Below are 15369 nucleotides of genomic sequence, written 5' to 3' on the forward strand. Positions count from 1 at the left end.
CCTTCTTCCCTTCTTCCCTTCTCCACCACCTCCTCCTCCTCCTCCTCCTCCTCCTCTCCCCCACCCTGCTCTCATTTCCCCTAGAAGACTTTAATGAAATCTGCCCTTAATTAAATCCACATTCATTTGCATAATTAGCAGGAAATTGAAATTAGCCTGCCGACGTGGCTGGAATCCATGCTGCTGTGAGGAGGTGCCATCGGGGCATCGTCCCCACGACCCCACAGCCCTGCCCACCACTTCACTTCTCTCTACAAAAAAGTCTCCGCCACCACTCAGCATTTTTTTTTTTGGGCTTTTAGAACGATATATTTGTGTCTTTTTTTTTTTTTTTTAATGTATTTAGTTACTTTTTTTTTTTCCTTTTTGACAGTGACAAACTGAGGTAACGTCTGTGACACTACAGCCTCTCCTACGGGAAGAAGATCCGGCGCCCGGCGGCCGGGGGAACCCGAAATAAAAACCCGAAACCGAGCGGCACCGCGGCCATCGGCACCGGGGTTCCTTATCTACATTATTGCACGAAAGATCGGGGACGTGGAGGGACCTAAGGCAAAAAGGAGGACGAACCGCACCTAACATCTCTACATCTGTGCAGTGCTACTTCTACCACCAGACCTGGGCCCTGTGGGCGGGGGGACACGGGGACACGGGGGCATGGGGACATGGGGACGTGGGGACATGGGGACGTGGGGACGTGGGGGCGTGGGGGCGTGGGGACGGGGCAGCGGCGCCGGTGGTGGGGGCGCGGGGGCGGCGGGACCCCACCTGCCTGGCGACTGCTGTGTAAACTGCTGCTGCTTCGGGAGCGTGATAGCCCTTTGTGCGGTAGTTGGGGGCCGGAGGGGACAGCGGCGTGGGGGCCCTCAGGGTGACCCCGTGGCTCCCGGCTGGCTGTCCCCCCCTGTTGGAGAGCATCGCTGCGGCCATCGCTCCGGGCAGGGAGGATGGAGTGGCACGCAGTGACACTTGCTACATCGTGACAGGGAGCTGCCAGGGGGGTCCCCTCCATCCCGGTCCCCTCCGTCCCCTCCCGGTGCCCAGCGTGGGGCAGGGGCCACCCCGAAGGCCTCCTCCAAGCGTGGGGTCATCGGCCTTCCCAGGGCCCCCGCACAGCCCCGTCGCGTTGTCACGGAGGACCTCCCCCCCCAGCACCACGGGGGGGTCCCGGAGGGGCAGCGAGGCCACCGGGATGGGGACGGCAGCACCGCTGCCCCCCGGCTCCTGCAGCCGCCCGCTGGGCAGATGGCGGCGCCGGCATCTTCAGTGCTACTGAGCGCAACCAGTTCTGTCCTCTTCTTGTTTCTGTGTACGGAGGCGCGGCCCCCGGCCCCGCAGCCACCCGCAGCCCCTGTGCCAAGGGACGGGACGGTGCCGCCGGGAGCGGGGCCACGCATCGCCCCGCGCCCTCAGACACAGATCTCTATCGCTGTGGCCAGCACCATCTGCCCCTTGCCCTTGTCCTGCCGTCCGTCTGTCCTGCCGGCCGGGCCGGACGAGGCCGCGCCGGGCTCGGGGCCGTTGAGCCGCGTGCCGGGGCCGTCGGTCAGGATGGTCCTCTTGAGCGGGGCGGGCGTGCAGGAGGCGGCGGGCTCGTGGCGGTGCGGCCCGGCGGGCAGCTTGTCCCCGGCGTGTTTGCGGGAGCGGTAGGAGGGCCGGCGGCGCACCTCGGCCATCAGGTCGTACTTGATGAAGTAGAAGACCTCCTTGACGGGACAGCGCTTCTCCGGGTCGAGGGCCAGCAGGCGTTGGAACATGCGCAGCGCGCTGTCCGTGAAGCGCCGCCACTGCGAGGGCAGCCCCGCCAGGCGGCCCTTCTGCCACCGCACGAACTCCTCGAAGAAGGTGTCGGAGGCGGCCGCCGCCTCCCAGGGGAAGTTCCCGGTGAGGACGCAGAAGATGAGCACCCCGAAGGCCCAGACGTCGATGCTGGTGTCCACGGCGAAGCCCTCGGCGCGGCCGGCCTGGCACACCTCGGGCGCCGTGTAGGGGATGGTGCCGCTGATGCGCTTCACCCGACAGCCCACCTTGCGGGTCATGCCGAAGTCGGCCAGTTTGACGCGGCGGCAGTCGCGGTCGAAGAGCAGCACGTTCTCGGGTTTGATGTCCCGGTGCACCAGGCTCTTGCTGTGCATGTAGTCCAGCGCCAGGCCCAGCTGCTGCACGCAACGCTTCACCATGTCCTCGGGGAGCCCCACCTGCGGCCGTGGGACACCGTCACTCCGTGCCGCCCCTGGACAGCCCACCCGGGTCCCCCCGTCTCTCTTTGCACCTTTCCCGCTCACTGCCCTGCCTCCGCGTCCTGAACCTTTTACTTAAGGGGAAGAAGAGATACACAGCAGCAGGACTAAGCCAGCTGATGGGCCCCATGCCTTCTCGAGGACACATGACGTGTGCCAGGCCACCACTCACGGGACCCAGATCACTTAGAAGGTGTGTGACACATCTCAGACCACCAGGGAAGGGTTATGGGTCCCAGGCTACAAGTTATATATCTTGGACCACACTGTGGTTGTTTGATGGGTCTCAAGCCATCGCTTATGGGTCCCAGAACACCCAGAGGACAGGCTGCATGTCATCTGGGGGATGGCCAAGCCATCAGTTATGGGTCTCAGAATACCCAAGGGATGAGTGGTGGGTCTCATGCCACCAATGGGAAAAGTTATGGGTCTCAGGCCACCTAGGGGATGAGCAATGGGTCCCAAGCCCTGCTTTTAGATGCTGCACTGCCTAAGTGTTGGCATTCTGCCCACGTACAGATGTGTGATCTCTTCATGTGGGGCTGTGCAAACACCAGGGCCCCTTCTTATGCCACCAGCAATGTGCAAGCTTGGGCACAGTGGCTTTATTCGGGGACACCAAGCCCTCACATCCCCACCCCAGCACCCAGAACAGCTCTCACCTGTGGGGGGATGATGTCAAAGAGGTCCCCTCCTGGGGCATACTCCTGAGCAAAAACGTAGCAGTCCTCTGTCTCGAAGACCACGTCGAAGACCTTGATGATGAAGGGGCTGGAGGAGAGCGTGTTGGTGATGCTGAACTCCCGCAGGAAGTTCTTCAGCTTCGTTTTGTTCTTGTTGACGAACTTCAGGGCCATCTTGGTGCCTGCAGAGGGCAGAGGGCCGGCTGAGCCCGTGGCACGGGGGACGGCGATGCACACCCAGGAGCCGCGCCTGCCTCCCACTCCCCTCACCTGTGCTTTTGTGGGACACCAGGTCCACCTTGCCGTAGGTGCCCTTGCCGAGCTCGCGGATGAGGTCGTAGTGTTTGTTGATGTCGGTGCCCGAGAGGGTGCGGATGGCCAAGGACTGCATGTCTTCGGTGATGAGCGGCACCCCGCAGCACGCCAGCTTGCGCGACGGCTCCTGCTCTATCGATCCGGCACTCATGGCTGTGCTGCAAGGCAGAGGTGCGTCACGGCTTCCAGCCGCAGGGACTGGCCCTGCTCCTGTCCCACAGCCCGTTCTGCCCGCACAGAGCATCCCTGGAGAGCCCAGCATTTCTGGGACCTGCGATGCCACGGCGCCGCAGCTCATTGCTCCCACACATCTGCTGGCATCAACTTTTGCCTTCCCATCCGTCAGCACCGACTTTTGGCCACCTAAGACCCCCCCACTCAGAGTCCCAGAGTACCCAACACTCCCAGCTCTCAGTGCCACCCTTTTCTCTCTCTCAATCCTGGGCTCCAACCCGCTGCTCCGGGACCCCACCAAACACAGCTGAGCTCCCACTCCGCACTGCGCTGCAGCCAAACCACCCTCTGAGCCCCAAAAGCACAAATCCAGAGCCACATCCTGACCAACACCATGGGAACCCAGCCAAACCACCCCACTGCCGGCTCGCCCCGCGCCCACGAGCATCAGGCACCACAGGAGTGGCTGCAGGAAGGGGATGGAGTGGCTGTGTTTTGTTTTGTAGCAGATTGACAAAAATCATGGGACAGCAGCTGGGCGGGCGCTGGTATATATTTAGATTTTTAATGTGGAAAAATAAACCACAACAAACAACTCAAAATATATCCCAGCGAACCCGGGCCAAGAATTGTCCTCAGGTCCCAGGAGCGGGGCTGAGCCCCACACGTGGCCCCACGGGGCTGCACGGAGAGAACAGAGCCAACAAAGAGGAGGTGGGCACCGAGGGGCAATCCCAGAGGAGAGCAGAGCAAAGACCCTCACACACACAAAGACCCTCCTGCACAGGCACTGCCCCAGCCCCGACGCGCAGTGACCGGCTCACCCATCCAAGCTGAGCCCCATCCCCACCCTTGTTTCTTTCCACTCTGGCCCTGCTGCCTCTCATCCCAGTTCTTCTTCTTCTTTTTTTTTTTTTTCTTGGGAAGTTGGGCAAAAAATAGAAAAGGAACTTCAACATCATGCTGTTCCAAAAATGTAACGGCTTGACTCATACGATCTCCGAAGTGGCTCATCTCCATAGAGCTTTGTTGGCCCCGTGGAAGAGGAGCACCATTTCGGTGTCTGGTTCCTGGAGGTGGAGGTGGGTTAATGCAGGAGTGGAATGGATACGGGACTAAAAACAGCTCGCAACATCCTGCAAGAAGAACTTTGTCTGCACTTGAATTTACAATCCTGCTTGTCAATGTCTGCTAATTAACCTGTGTTGAAAGGCAATCATTCAAGCCAGCAAAGTTCTTTAAGAAAAAAAAAAAAAGAGGACAAAATGCCAGTGGGATGGGAGATGGGAGAGTGTGTGCTGCACAGCAGCTCACTACGCCATGGACTGTTGCCCTGAGCCCACTCTTGGGCCTGGATGCCTCAGGGTTCGTGCTGCAGAAACACCTGCAGCAGAAAGGGGCATTGGAAATGGGTGTCTGGGAACACGAGTGTCCCCAGGGATGGGTGACCCCAAGGATGAGTGACCCCAAGGATGGGGTGTCCTCAAGACCAAGGCTGACCCCAAGGACGGGGTGTCCCCAGGGATGCGGGTGCTGCCCACATTGTTCCCAGTTTGGCCACAGTCCCCCCAAAAGGTGGTTGGGATGGGAACACTGAGCCAACATCATTCCTGGGAGCACCCAACAGTGACGTCGGCCGGAACACCAACAACGCCCAGGCAAAAGGAATAAAAAAGGAAAGGCAGAAGTTTTTATTAACAACGGAAATGCTTTGAAAACACGTTGGTTTCTATGCAAACAGCCAGGGCAGCGGCGGGGACAGGGATGAGGATGCGCTTCCATCCGGCTCTACACAGAGATGAGGGTGGTGGGACCGAGTCCTGGCCATGCTGTGGGTGCTGGTGGGGAAGCAGCACAGCACTGTGGTGAGCACTGTTGTGACACAAAGCCACAGCGATGCCAAAAGGACAGCAAAGCCACCGCCGGTGCCACCGGTCCCCACCGTGCGCTGCGGGCGGCTCATGCCGTCATCTGCGTGTCCTGAACCATTTCTCCTACTATTCAGACTAAAATTGCTCTGTGTTTAAGCTCGAGAACCATTTATCTCATTGAGCGAGGAGGATAATCCACCCACCGCTTCCTCGCTCCGTGGCATGTATTTATAGGCAGGCGCTCATCTCCCGGCGGCAGCTGTCTCTGTGCTCCCCAGAGCTCTCCGGTCCCCACCATCCCCAGTGCCACCCGGTGCCGCTCAGCCACTGGGTGCATCAGCTCTGCCAACAACCAGGAGCTCATTGAGGAGAAGAGGGCTGGGAGAGGAGGCTGCAGGGGAGCGGTGGCTGCTTGGGAATTGAGACGGGAAGGAGAAAATAATCCCCCGGCTACTCTGGCATAGGAAAACCTTGAAGAGGAGGAGCGGAGTGCGGTGGTAGGGCTTTGGGAAGAGGAGGGAAGGAGCACGCCATGCAGGGCCGGGGGATCTGCAGGACACAGAGCGAGGAATGAAAAACAGGCGGCAGCAAGCAGGCATCCCCACGCCCCGGCAGAGGAAACTGAGGCACAAAGCAAGGAAGCGACTTCCTGCAGCCACACAATGTGCGAGGCCAGGACCAGCCCCGGGCGTCCCGGTTCTGCCTCTGCACTGAGCACGGAACGGGGCCCTCCCAGCACTGAGTGTCAGCATCAGCTCTCGCTGCCCGGCCAGGCGCGGTGACACGGGGAGCACCTGGCAGCTGGGGCAGGACGGGGTCCCCTCCTGCCACCCTGCATCCCACGAGGAGCCTGCGGCCGGTGCGGCACCTCCTGGAGCCCGGCCTGCGGGGAAGGATGCTGCAGAAGAGCTGGCAGGCAGCCCAGCGCTCCACACCGTGACTTTGCCGGAGATGTCTCTCCCCAGGACACATCTGGGAGGGCTCGGGGACAATTCCCACTGCACATCTGGATCCTCGCCCCACAGCTCCGCAGCGGCATCAAGGGCGAGCTGAGAAAACCGCAGCTCTGTGCTCACGCAGAAGCAAAGGGACAGCAGATCTCACCTGTGCCCGGCGCAGCTCCGCTGCAACCGTCCCACCTGGCGACGTCCCCACGTCCCACGCTGCCCTGGCGATGCTCACGCCGTGGCTGGCTGCAGCCGAGGCCGAGCCGCAGGCTCTCCGTGCACCGCTCCATTGGCAGCTCTGCCGCCTCCTGGCTCCGCTCTCGTGTGACCCCATTATGGGAACATCTCAGCGCCTCGCGGCTCCTCGGTGCCGTGGGGAGCAGCGCAGCAGAGCTGCATTATTAGCTGCCTTCCCTGGGGCACCGGGGCATTGCTGGAGTCCAGGGACATCGCAAGGGCACCTCTGCCTAACCAGGCCGATGGCAGGGTGGGGATGCTCAGGGTGCGTGTGCTGGGCTCAGTGGTGTAGCGGGGTGAGAGCCGCTGGGCAAAGCCAGAAGGTGGCCAGAGCAGGGGAAAAAAACAGGGCCCAGCTGATGTCCTCACTCCGGTCCCTCATTTTCTCTGTGCTGTCATGCAGGGCTTGCAGACCCTGTGCCACACAGCCATGCCCTTCACCTGGACCAGATGCCGGCCAAGGGCAGCAGCTGGGGACAGCCAAGTGACACGGGAACACCGGCACAAGCACTGCTACAGCAGCAAACGTGTGCAGGGAGATGGCACCTTGGGAGCCGCCCCACGTCCCACAGGCCAAGAGGAACAACCCAAAGCTAGTCCAGGGATGATGGGTGGGCCATGGTGCCTCGTCCCCTTGTTCTCCACAGTAGGGCTCCTGACCCTGCACAGCAGTGGCCTGCAGCATTTTGGAAAGCATGGGGAAGTGCTGGCGTGCCGCTGGCCTTCAGCCTCACACCACACTGCCCAGATCTCCACGAAGCCACGGTGACTTCCTGCTGTCTGACACTTCCCTGAGCAATGTCACCCCGTTCCCAGGGATCCGGAATTTCGCATTCCGGCTCCATGCCCAGCAGCAGCCCTGAAACCAGGATCAGCTCTGATGAGCTGATGGAGCAGGAGAGTGCGGGATCCCGGCTCATGGGAGAGGCCTTTGTCCCAGCACAGCCGTCCCAGCAGCAGCATCCCCTGCATAAGGAGCCATCTCCTGCCCTGTCCCATCCCACGATGTGTTCCTCCAGCCCCGGTGACTCTCTGCTGCTCCTCTGAGGCTCTCGGGCTGCATTCCCTGCCCTTGTCTCCAGCAGGACCTGCACTCCTCCAACCTCCGGCTCCTCCCGCTTTCTCCCAGCCTCACTGCTGGCACCAGGGCTTTGTGATTCCTTCACCATTTATTGGTTTCATCAGCTTGTCGGCATCGCTCTCCCAAAAGTCTTCTACCCAGTCTCCCCATTCCTTTACACCCCAGGAGGGCAGGGGGGCTGTCACCTTGCTGCAAAAGCAGCTCTGGGGCTCCTGGTGCCCCACATGAGCCCACCGAGCGGGTGCACCGTGAAGAGCCCAGAGAAGGGACCTCACCTGGGCTGCAGGGCTGGGATGAGTGCAGGGCTGGGATGAGTGCAGGGCTGGGATGAGTGCAGGGCTAGCGGCTCACGGCGTCAAGGCTGTGACTCCCCCCAGAGCCTCCAGCCCTGCACAGCGGCACTATGGGACGAGGCAAGTACGGGGGCAGCTGTGGGACGGACGGGGACACCGGACTCACGGTGCCCCCCATCCGCGTCCTCTCCCCACATCCAACCGCCCTGCACCGCCGCATCGCTCCGTATTCCCAATAACCCCGTTCTCCCTCGTGTCCTCGGCGCGTCCCCGCGTGTCAACGGGCGGAACCCATCGCCCCCCGGCTCCGGCCTCGCTCCTCCGAACGAACTCCGTTACCCACGCCGTTCCCGAGCCCGGCCCCGAGTTCGGCCCCTCAGCCGCAGGGCAGTGCCGGGAGGGGATGCGGTGCAGGTGGCGGCGGCACCGGGCGGGGTCCGCCCTGCGGGCTGCGGGACCCCGAGAGAGGTGGCAGCAAAGCGGGTGGCTCTGCGGGGCTGTGTCCCCAAATCGCCCCCCCCTCCATCTCCTCGCTGCCAGGGGTCGCGCGTGGCCCCTCACCCCCCGCGCTCGGGTGATTTGATGGCGACGACGATGATTTTTATCAGGATTCTTCCGAAATGGCGCTTTCCCCACCGCCACCCGCTCCCCACCGCCTCGCCGTGCAGACAAAAGGGCCGCTCCGCCGCCCGCACAAAGGCGAGCACCGCTCCTCCCTTCTCTCCCCCCCCCCGCCCTCCCAGCCTTACCGGGGGCAGCACGGAGCCGGGCTCGGTGGCGGATGGCGGCCGTCAGCCCCCAGCGCGGGGCGGCTCCGCCGGGTTCATCCCGCCGCTCCCGGGAGGAACGGAACCGGAGAGAGGAGAGACGGCGGCGGCGGCGGCGGTTCCCCCCCCGTAGCCCCCCGGTAGGGCAGAGCCGCTCCGCCCATAGCACCGCCTTCGCCATCCACGCGGGGAGCGGGACACGCGTGGGGGAATCGAATCCCGGCCGCGTCCCGCCCCCCCCGCGTGTCCCGCTCCCCTCCGGCGACGTCCCGTCCCCATCACCGGTCCCACCCGTGGGGATGAGGGCCGGGGGGGGACCCGAGGATGAAAGGCACCGTGACCTTCCTCACGCCGCGCCCATCGCTGGGGATGGAGCTGGTCCAACAACCCCGACCCGACCCCCCTCCCTTCGCACCCATCCGCAGTGGGGCTGTCCCCTCTGTCCCCTCCCTGTGCCACCACCCCGCAGCTGCAGTGTTTGAAGCTGCGCCTCTGATCTCTCCAGCTGTCCCTATTTATAGCTGTTTCTAGGTCAGGTGCGAGGAGCGGCGCTGGGGGGAACCTGGATGGGGCCGGTGGCCGGGTCCTCGGGATGCATCACCCCGAGGGAACAGCGGGGGACAAAGTGGGGCCGGCAGCAGAGGACAGGGAGCACTGAGGGAGATGCCATTTGCAGCCCCTTCGCATTTGGATGAGCACATGGCACATCCTGCAGTGTTCTGCTGGAAAGGCGTCAGCTCCCTGAGGCTCTGTGGGGCCCTATGGGGCTCTATAGGGTTCTGTGGGGCTCCATCCTTCCCATCAGATGCCGCTTTGAAGCTGCAGAGAGAGCTCCAGCACGTGGCAGGCATGTGGGTCACGCACGGATTGAATAAGAACAGCAATAACAATAACACCCGCCACTGTTTGCATCAAGCTCGTGGTCTTCAAAGCACTTAAAGAATATTAATAACTAATCACGATCAGCAAAATGAAAGGAGATGGCTCAAATGTGTTTGTCACCCAACACCATCCCGGACCATCCAAGTGCACCTGGGATTTCTGCTGGCTGCTCGGGGAAACATCCTGCCCTGCACCAGGATGCACTCAGTGGGGAAATGACCCGGAGAAGCAAATCATGGCTCTCCAGGAATGGCTTCCCACGTTGCCATGAGCAGCACAAGGGGCTCAGTGAGACAAGGACGAGCTGGGGACATGCAGGGCCCCCGTTGGGGTCAGAGTTGTGTGTGCACCACGAAGTGGAGACAGACCAGCCCAGGTCACGCATCCCAAAGTTGTGGGTAGAGGTGCCATGAATGCCTCCCCTATTCCTGGAGAGGTTTGCTTCCGAGCATCTCTCACTGGCAAACCAGAAGCAGAAAGCCCCAAACGTTTCTAACAGCCTCTCTGAATTCAGGGCTTGCTCATCCCCTCGCCATCACCCAGTGCTGGGAGTTGGGAGTGGCTCAGCCTAAAGCGAAGGTGCTACCAACGCTTCTGCAAGCTGTCACGCCTCGGTGCCATGAGCCGAAACCTGCCCGGAGCCGGCGCGGGGATGCTGGGAAGGAACGGGAGGGAGGGAAGGGAGGGAGGGAAGGGAGGCAGCGGGGAGGGAGGCAGCGCGCAGGAGCGGAGCACGCCGGGAGCCGCAGCGGGAGCGGAGGGAGCAGCTGTGGATGCGCTGTGCCCCGGGGAGGTGCCAGCGGTGCCTCCCTGCTGCCCTGCGAGATCTGCCCCATCTCTGCCCCACTGAGCCCCTAACCCTGCTCTGCCTTGCTGGGAGCTGCCATACCTCTGCTGCTCATCCTATTGCGGCCCGGATCCTCATCACAACATAAAGGGGTCAGTGCCCTCTCAACCCCAGGTGGCACCTGGCCAGGGGGGCTTCCAGGGGCAGCAGGGCCGGGGGGAGCCGGTGATCCCCCACCCCAGGGCTGCTGCTCCCAAGGTCCAGGAGGGGATGCAGCACACGCTGCCATGGGCCTGAGCCGCAGTTCTGCTTCGTGGGGGGGGCACACCGAGCTGCTGCCAGCGGCTATCGGGGTGCTGCACCCCCTCCTGCAGTCCCCAGGCCCTATCCCTGCTCCTGGGGTATATAGGAGCACCAGGGGGATGGACCCCAAGCAGCTGAGCAGGGGCACAGCCTTCTGCTCGCTGCCCCCCTCTCCTGGGGAGAGGAGGGGGGCATGAGGGCATCGGGGATGCTTGCAGGCAGCGTAGACTGAAGCATAATGAGAGAGAGCGATTTGAAAAGGAGCAGGGTGGTCTTCTTTTGAGTGGGCTTCTTCAGAAGCAAAGCAGAATGGCTGTCTTCCCAGGGCAGGTGGGATCTGGGGTGTAGCGGGGTCACGGCATCGCACTGCTCTCCCCGGTCTGGGAGCGAGGCTGCAGACAGCAGCTGAGTCGCTGCCCCTGGAGCCCGGCACGGCACGGCACCGCACGGCACCGAGCCTCCGCTCGCAGCCCGTTCCGCTGGCACCATCTAGCGAGGCAGAGCGGACCGGCACTCGTCGCCAGCACCGCGATTTGGGGCTGGCGGCACGGAGTTGAAGAGGGAGCTCAACCGGCCACAGCACCCAGCACACCGCTCTGCCCCGTCACCGAGCCCCGGCTGGGATGTCGGGATGTCACCTCCCTGTGCCGGCTACCTGCGGCCGCTCAGCCCTAGCGCAGGTCAAGCTGCGGGATGGGAGCTGGGGGGGTCCGAGGGCTGCTCTGTGCCCCTCTCCGTCCAGCAGCCCCATCTCCCAGCACCGCTCCCAGCCCCGGTGACCCGCGTCACTGCACCGTCCCAGCACATGGGCTCATGACATCAGGTCAAGAACAGGATTGAAACACAAAAATAAATCCTACACCAGCGTACTGGTAGGAGGGACAGGCCCCTCACAGCGTGCCCAGGATGGCGTGTGCCCACCGAGGACAAGCCAGAGCCCTGCTGGTAGCCCTGCTCCTGACGGTGGCACAGGACAGCAGCCGGCAGTGGCCCCGTGCCGGGGAGGAGCAGCTGGGCACGGCGTGTGCCGGTATTCACACCTCGCATCCTCACCGGCTGCCCGGCTAATTCAGGCACCGTGTGCTGCCTTGGCTGCCACTCAGCAGCACGGATGGGAAAGGAGGTTGTGGAGCCAGAAAGCAGCAGGGAGGGAAAGAGCAGAGTGTCGGCACTCGTGGCTCTGCTTGGGGACTGTCCTGCAGTGCTGGGAGCAGGGCCACAACCAGGTGAGCCGGTGCAGGAGGAAGAGCACCAGGGTGCTGTGGCTGTCCCAAGGCTGGGGACGGCCAAGCAGGAGTTGACACACTGAGCGCTTTCCTGGTGCACAGGGATGAGTCCAGGGAGCATGGCAGTGCCAAGCCCAAATCCCACTGTCCTCAGAGCTCCCCAGACTGCCAGGCACACCTGCGTCCTGCTCCTCCTGAGCTGCTGCAACCTGTTGGGATGTGGCGGGAGGTGCTTCCCAAACTGACAGCCCTGCTCCCACTCAGCATGGCAAGGCATGGCACGGCACATGGCACAGCACAGCACGTGGCACTGCACGGCACGGCACATCATGGCATAGCAAATGGCACGGCACATGGCACGGCACAGTGCCAAGGCACAGTCCCCTCCGTCCAGGAGGTGATGCATCTGATCCAACGCAAACTTTGGGCTCAGCGGGAGGGTCTCCATCAGCCGCCATCCCCAACCCAGCCCCATGCCACGTCCCTGCAGCACTGACCTGTGGAGGTGCAGGGGCTGCAGCTCCTCTTTCTGGAAGCAGATGAAGCAGAAGGAATCCATTGCTCAGCTCCGGTGGCCGTTGCACCTGGGCAAGGAGGACAGCGGGCCGGGCAGCACCAGAGCTGCGTTGGCATCTTCCGCAGTGCCGCTGGTGGGGCTCACCCGGCCAGTGCCATGGTGCTGGGGAGACTCACACCATCAGGCTGAGCTCTGGGGCTGTTTGCTCACCACAAGAGGAGGCGGCTCGGGGCCAGGCTATGACCTGCATCTCTCTCGCACTGGTGCCCAACGCCGTCCTGGCACCCATCTTGCAGTTGGCACCGATGTTCAGCAGGCACACGCAGGGATCTGGGGTGGCATTGCTGTGGGTGAGGGCTCCGGTGGGGCAGGATGAGGCCCCGTCTCAGCCCCACCACGTTTTCAAAGCCAAAGGATGCAGCTGCCCCTCTCTGGCACCCACGTGGCAGCCAGGTGCTGGGCACGGCCCCGGTGCCTCCAGCTCCGTCACCACGGCAGTCGCAGTGCAGGGGCTCGCGGTGAGCAGGTGCTCGGTGTGCCCATGGAGGAAAGTTGTGGCACGAGAAGCCGTGGCTGCACAGGACCGGTCTCACAGCAGAGCCGCCGCTCGCTCTAGCAGATCAGCAGCGTGTGGGTATTAATAGCTCCAGAGCCATGCGGTGAGGCTGGGAATTAACTCCTCAGCTGCCGTTGCTGGTGCCGTGGGGCCCACCAGCACTGTGGCGGAGTCCTGGCAAACTCAGCACAGCAGTGCCAGGAGCCAGCCCCTCACGCCAGCTGGTGTCCTACCCCTGGGGCAGCTCCCTGCGAATGGCAGTGGGAGGACACAGAGAGTTTCTCCAGCCCGGCCATCAGATTTGTCATCACTCCTTGGGAATTATTCAGCGCTTTGGTCTGGTTGCAGCACATTCATCCCTGCCACTCCCACACTAATGGCAAACATCGATGGGTTTTTAACTTCTCGTGGCTGGAAAGCTCCCAGCCATGCTGTGCTGAGGGGAGCTGCTCCCGTTCAGCATGACTCTGAGCCCTGTCCTCGGTGCAAAGTTCCCCAGGATGGAACCCAGAGGCCAGCTGTCCCTAACTCACATCCATCGCCTCCATCAGTGCCCCCAGGGCTGCAGGCACGGTGCCCACATATCAGCATCCCACAGGTGTCATCAGGAGCCCCTCTGCATCCCCAGGGCCCTGGCACCCACCCAGGCACTCACTCACTCACAGCAGCACGGGGAAAATGTTAAAATTTAATGCCTCGGTTAATGGGCCGAGCGGAGAGGAGCAAGAACATGGAGAGAAGAGCTGCTCTCCCAGGAAGGGCAGGAAAGGCAATGGTGCCCAGCCGCAGGAGCCCCTAATGGCTGCTGGAGGGTATTTGCACTCAGAATCTTTACATGCTGTGTTTTTAATAGCTTGCTCAATGAACAAATTGCTTATTGCCAAGCACACACAGGGCGTGGTTGGGCCACACAAAACTTTCCCTCGCGTTTCAATGTTGCCTTGTTGTACTTACAAAAGATGGTTTAACCCTTTCCATGAAGTCAGACTGGGTGGAAGCGCTCATTTGTATGTGGCACTCAGAATGATTTACGGCTCAATTTGTGGCAGAAGCAATAAAACGAGATGAAAACAGATACCCGGTTGGGTCTGAAGCAAGAACGAAGATAACCAAGGGATAAACCATGCAGCAAGGAACAATTTTCACTAATTCTTTTCCCTTGGCCTCCCAGTGTAGATATTCTTTCTTTTCTGTTTCTTTTTTCCTCACCAAAGAATGTTTGGTGGCTTTTCCCAACTTGGGTCAACGAGAGCAAAATCTCATTAGCAAGAGATTAAGATACAGGAGCCCCACATTGAAACACAGAGGCTGCAGTGGTTTCTCCAGCCATGCAGCATAGGACCTTCCATCCCAGTGCAGTGAGGGCACAAAGATGCTCTCGTGGCCTTGGGGAGGTGTTTCCAAAGCAGGGACGAAGCCCATGGAGCTCAGGATGGACTGCCAGCCCCAAATCCTGTACCTGCTGCAGTCTCGTGGATTTTATAGGGAGATGAGAATACAAAAGCAGGGGGCACAGCACTGTAAATCCCAGGATGAGGGTGTGCAGGGTCAGCGTGCTGCCACAGTGGGGAAGAAAACGGGCAGTGGGAAAAGCACGCACTGCTCAGCCCTGCTCTCCTCACCAATCCCTGCAGTCGGTAACACTGCCTGACGGTTTATTTCTCTCGCTCTCCTGTTTTGTTTAATCCTCTAATGCAACTGCAAGCACGTTCAATATCCTTGTATGTACACAGTCCCCTAAAGCCTATTAAGCTGCTTTTTCAGCAATCTCTTGCAACGGGAAATACCACAGGAGACGTTGGGAACCATAAGAAATGTGGTTGGAAGAACGAAGGTCGGCCTCGGGCTGGCCAGCGGGGTCACCGTGCGGGGAGCGGGGCTCCGAGCCGGGCCTAGGCCGCGCCTGCCCCACCGCGTTGCCAAGCAACGCCCGCCCGTTCACGCGCCGCTCGCCAGCACGCCCAGCCTTCAGAAGGGGGCGTGGCCGATTCAGCCCCGCCCCCGCTCTTCCCGCTTCCTGCAGGGCGGGAAGAGCCGGGCGCGCACGCGCAGCGGCGCAGGGGCAGGGAGAGGCGCACCTCCTTGCGCGCACCTTCCTCCTGCCCTGCGAGACACGGCGCCCTCCTTCAAGATGGCGGACAGAGGCGTGCTGAGGCGGAGTGCGCACGCGCCGGGCCTCACGGCCTCGGCAGCGATTGGTCGGTCGGGCCGGGCGGCCGCTTCCGGCGGGTGGGGCGGGGCGGGGCGGGCAGAGCCGCAGGATGCGCCCGGAGGAGCTGCGGCCGCACCGCCCGTAGCAGCGCCGCTCCCGGCTCCTCCAGCGGCCCGCGCCGGCCTGCCATCCGGCGGCCCTTCCCGGCGGCCGGGGGCGGGCCCCGGGGCCCGGGGGGAGGCGGCGGCTCTGCGGACGGGGGGTGAGCGGCCATGAGGTGAGCGGAGCGCGGCGCCCAGCCCAGAGCCGCCCCGCGGGACGGACGGCCCGCAGCCATG

The 15369-nt window shown here is 62.3% G+C and overlaps 2 protein-coding genes across 6 annotated transcripts in view; one reads left to right on the forward strand and one right to left on the reverse strand.

The window, feature by feature from the left end:
* Positions 1-275: 275 nt before the first annotated feature.
* Positions 276-12875, reverse strand: SBK1 (SH3 domain binding kinase 1). 4 transcript variants are annotated; one of them, XM_085237260.1, is made up of 4 exons: positions 12304-12875; positions 3194-3391; positions 2903-3105; positions 276-2198 (listed from the first exon to the last, which is right to left on the reverse strand). In XM_085237260.1, exons 1-4 carry the CDS (start codon positions 12437-12439, stop codon positions 1410-1412), a joined length of 1326 nt encoding a protein of 441 aa, XP_085093386.1. In that variant the 5' UTR covers positions 12440-12875; the 3' UTR covers positions 276-1409. The 4 variants fall into 4 exon arrangements, with proteins under 4 accessions (XP_085093386.1, XP_085093384.1, XP_085093383.1 ...); XM_085237258.1 differs by having other exon boundaries at positions 3194-3396; positions 12304-12869; XM_085237257.1 differs by lacking the exon at positions 12304-12875 and adding an exon at positions 8591-8986.
* Positions 12876-15096: 2221 nt separating this feature from the next.
* XPO6 (exportin 6) overlaps positions 15097-15369 on the forward strand; it is a 49454-nt gene continuing 49181 nt past the window's right edge. For both annotated transcript variants that reach the window (XM_085237226.1, XM_085237227.1), the window contains exon 1: positions 15097-15369. In XM_085237226.1, coding sequence (XP_085093352.1) covers positions 15367-15369 — 3 coding nt within the window. In that variant the 5' untranslated portion in view covers positions 15097-15366.

The sequence above is a fragment of the Meleagris gallopavo genome, chromosome 16 (genome assembly GCF_905368555.1).
Source record: "Meleagris gallopavo chromosome 16, MGAL_WU_HG_1.1, whole genome shotgun sequence".
Lineage (NCBI taxonomy): Eukaryota > Metazoa > Chordata > Aves > Galliformes > Phasianidae > Meleagris > Meleagris gallopavo.

Bases quoted from the DNA above. Each gene is read 5' to 3' on its own strand.
- SBK1 (XM_085237257.1), bottom strand. From the start codon at position 8,789: ATGGCGAAGGCGGTGCTATGGGCGGAGCGGCTCTGCCCTACCGGGGGG. The intron at 3,392-8,590 runs GTAAGGCTGGGA...CTTGCAGCACAG, and splicing joins CCGGCTCCGTGCTGCCCCCG to CCATGAGTGCCGGATCGATA. The intron at 3,106-3,193 runs GTGAGGGGAGTG...TGCCCTCTGCAG, and splicing joins GGTGTCCCACAAAAGCACAG to GCACCAAGATGGCCCTGAAG.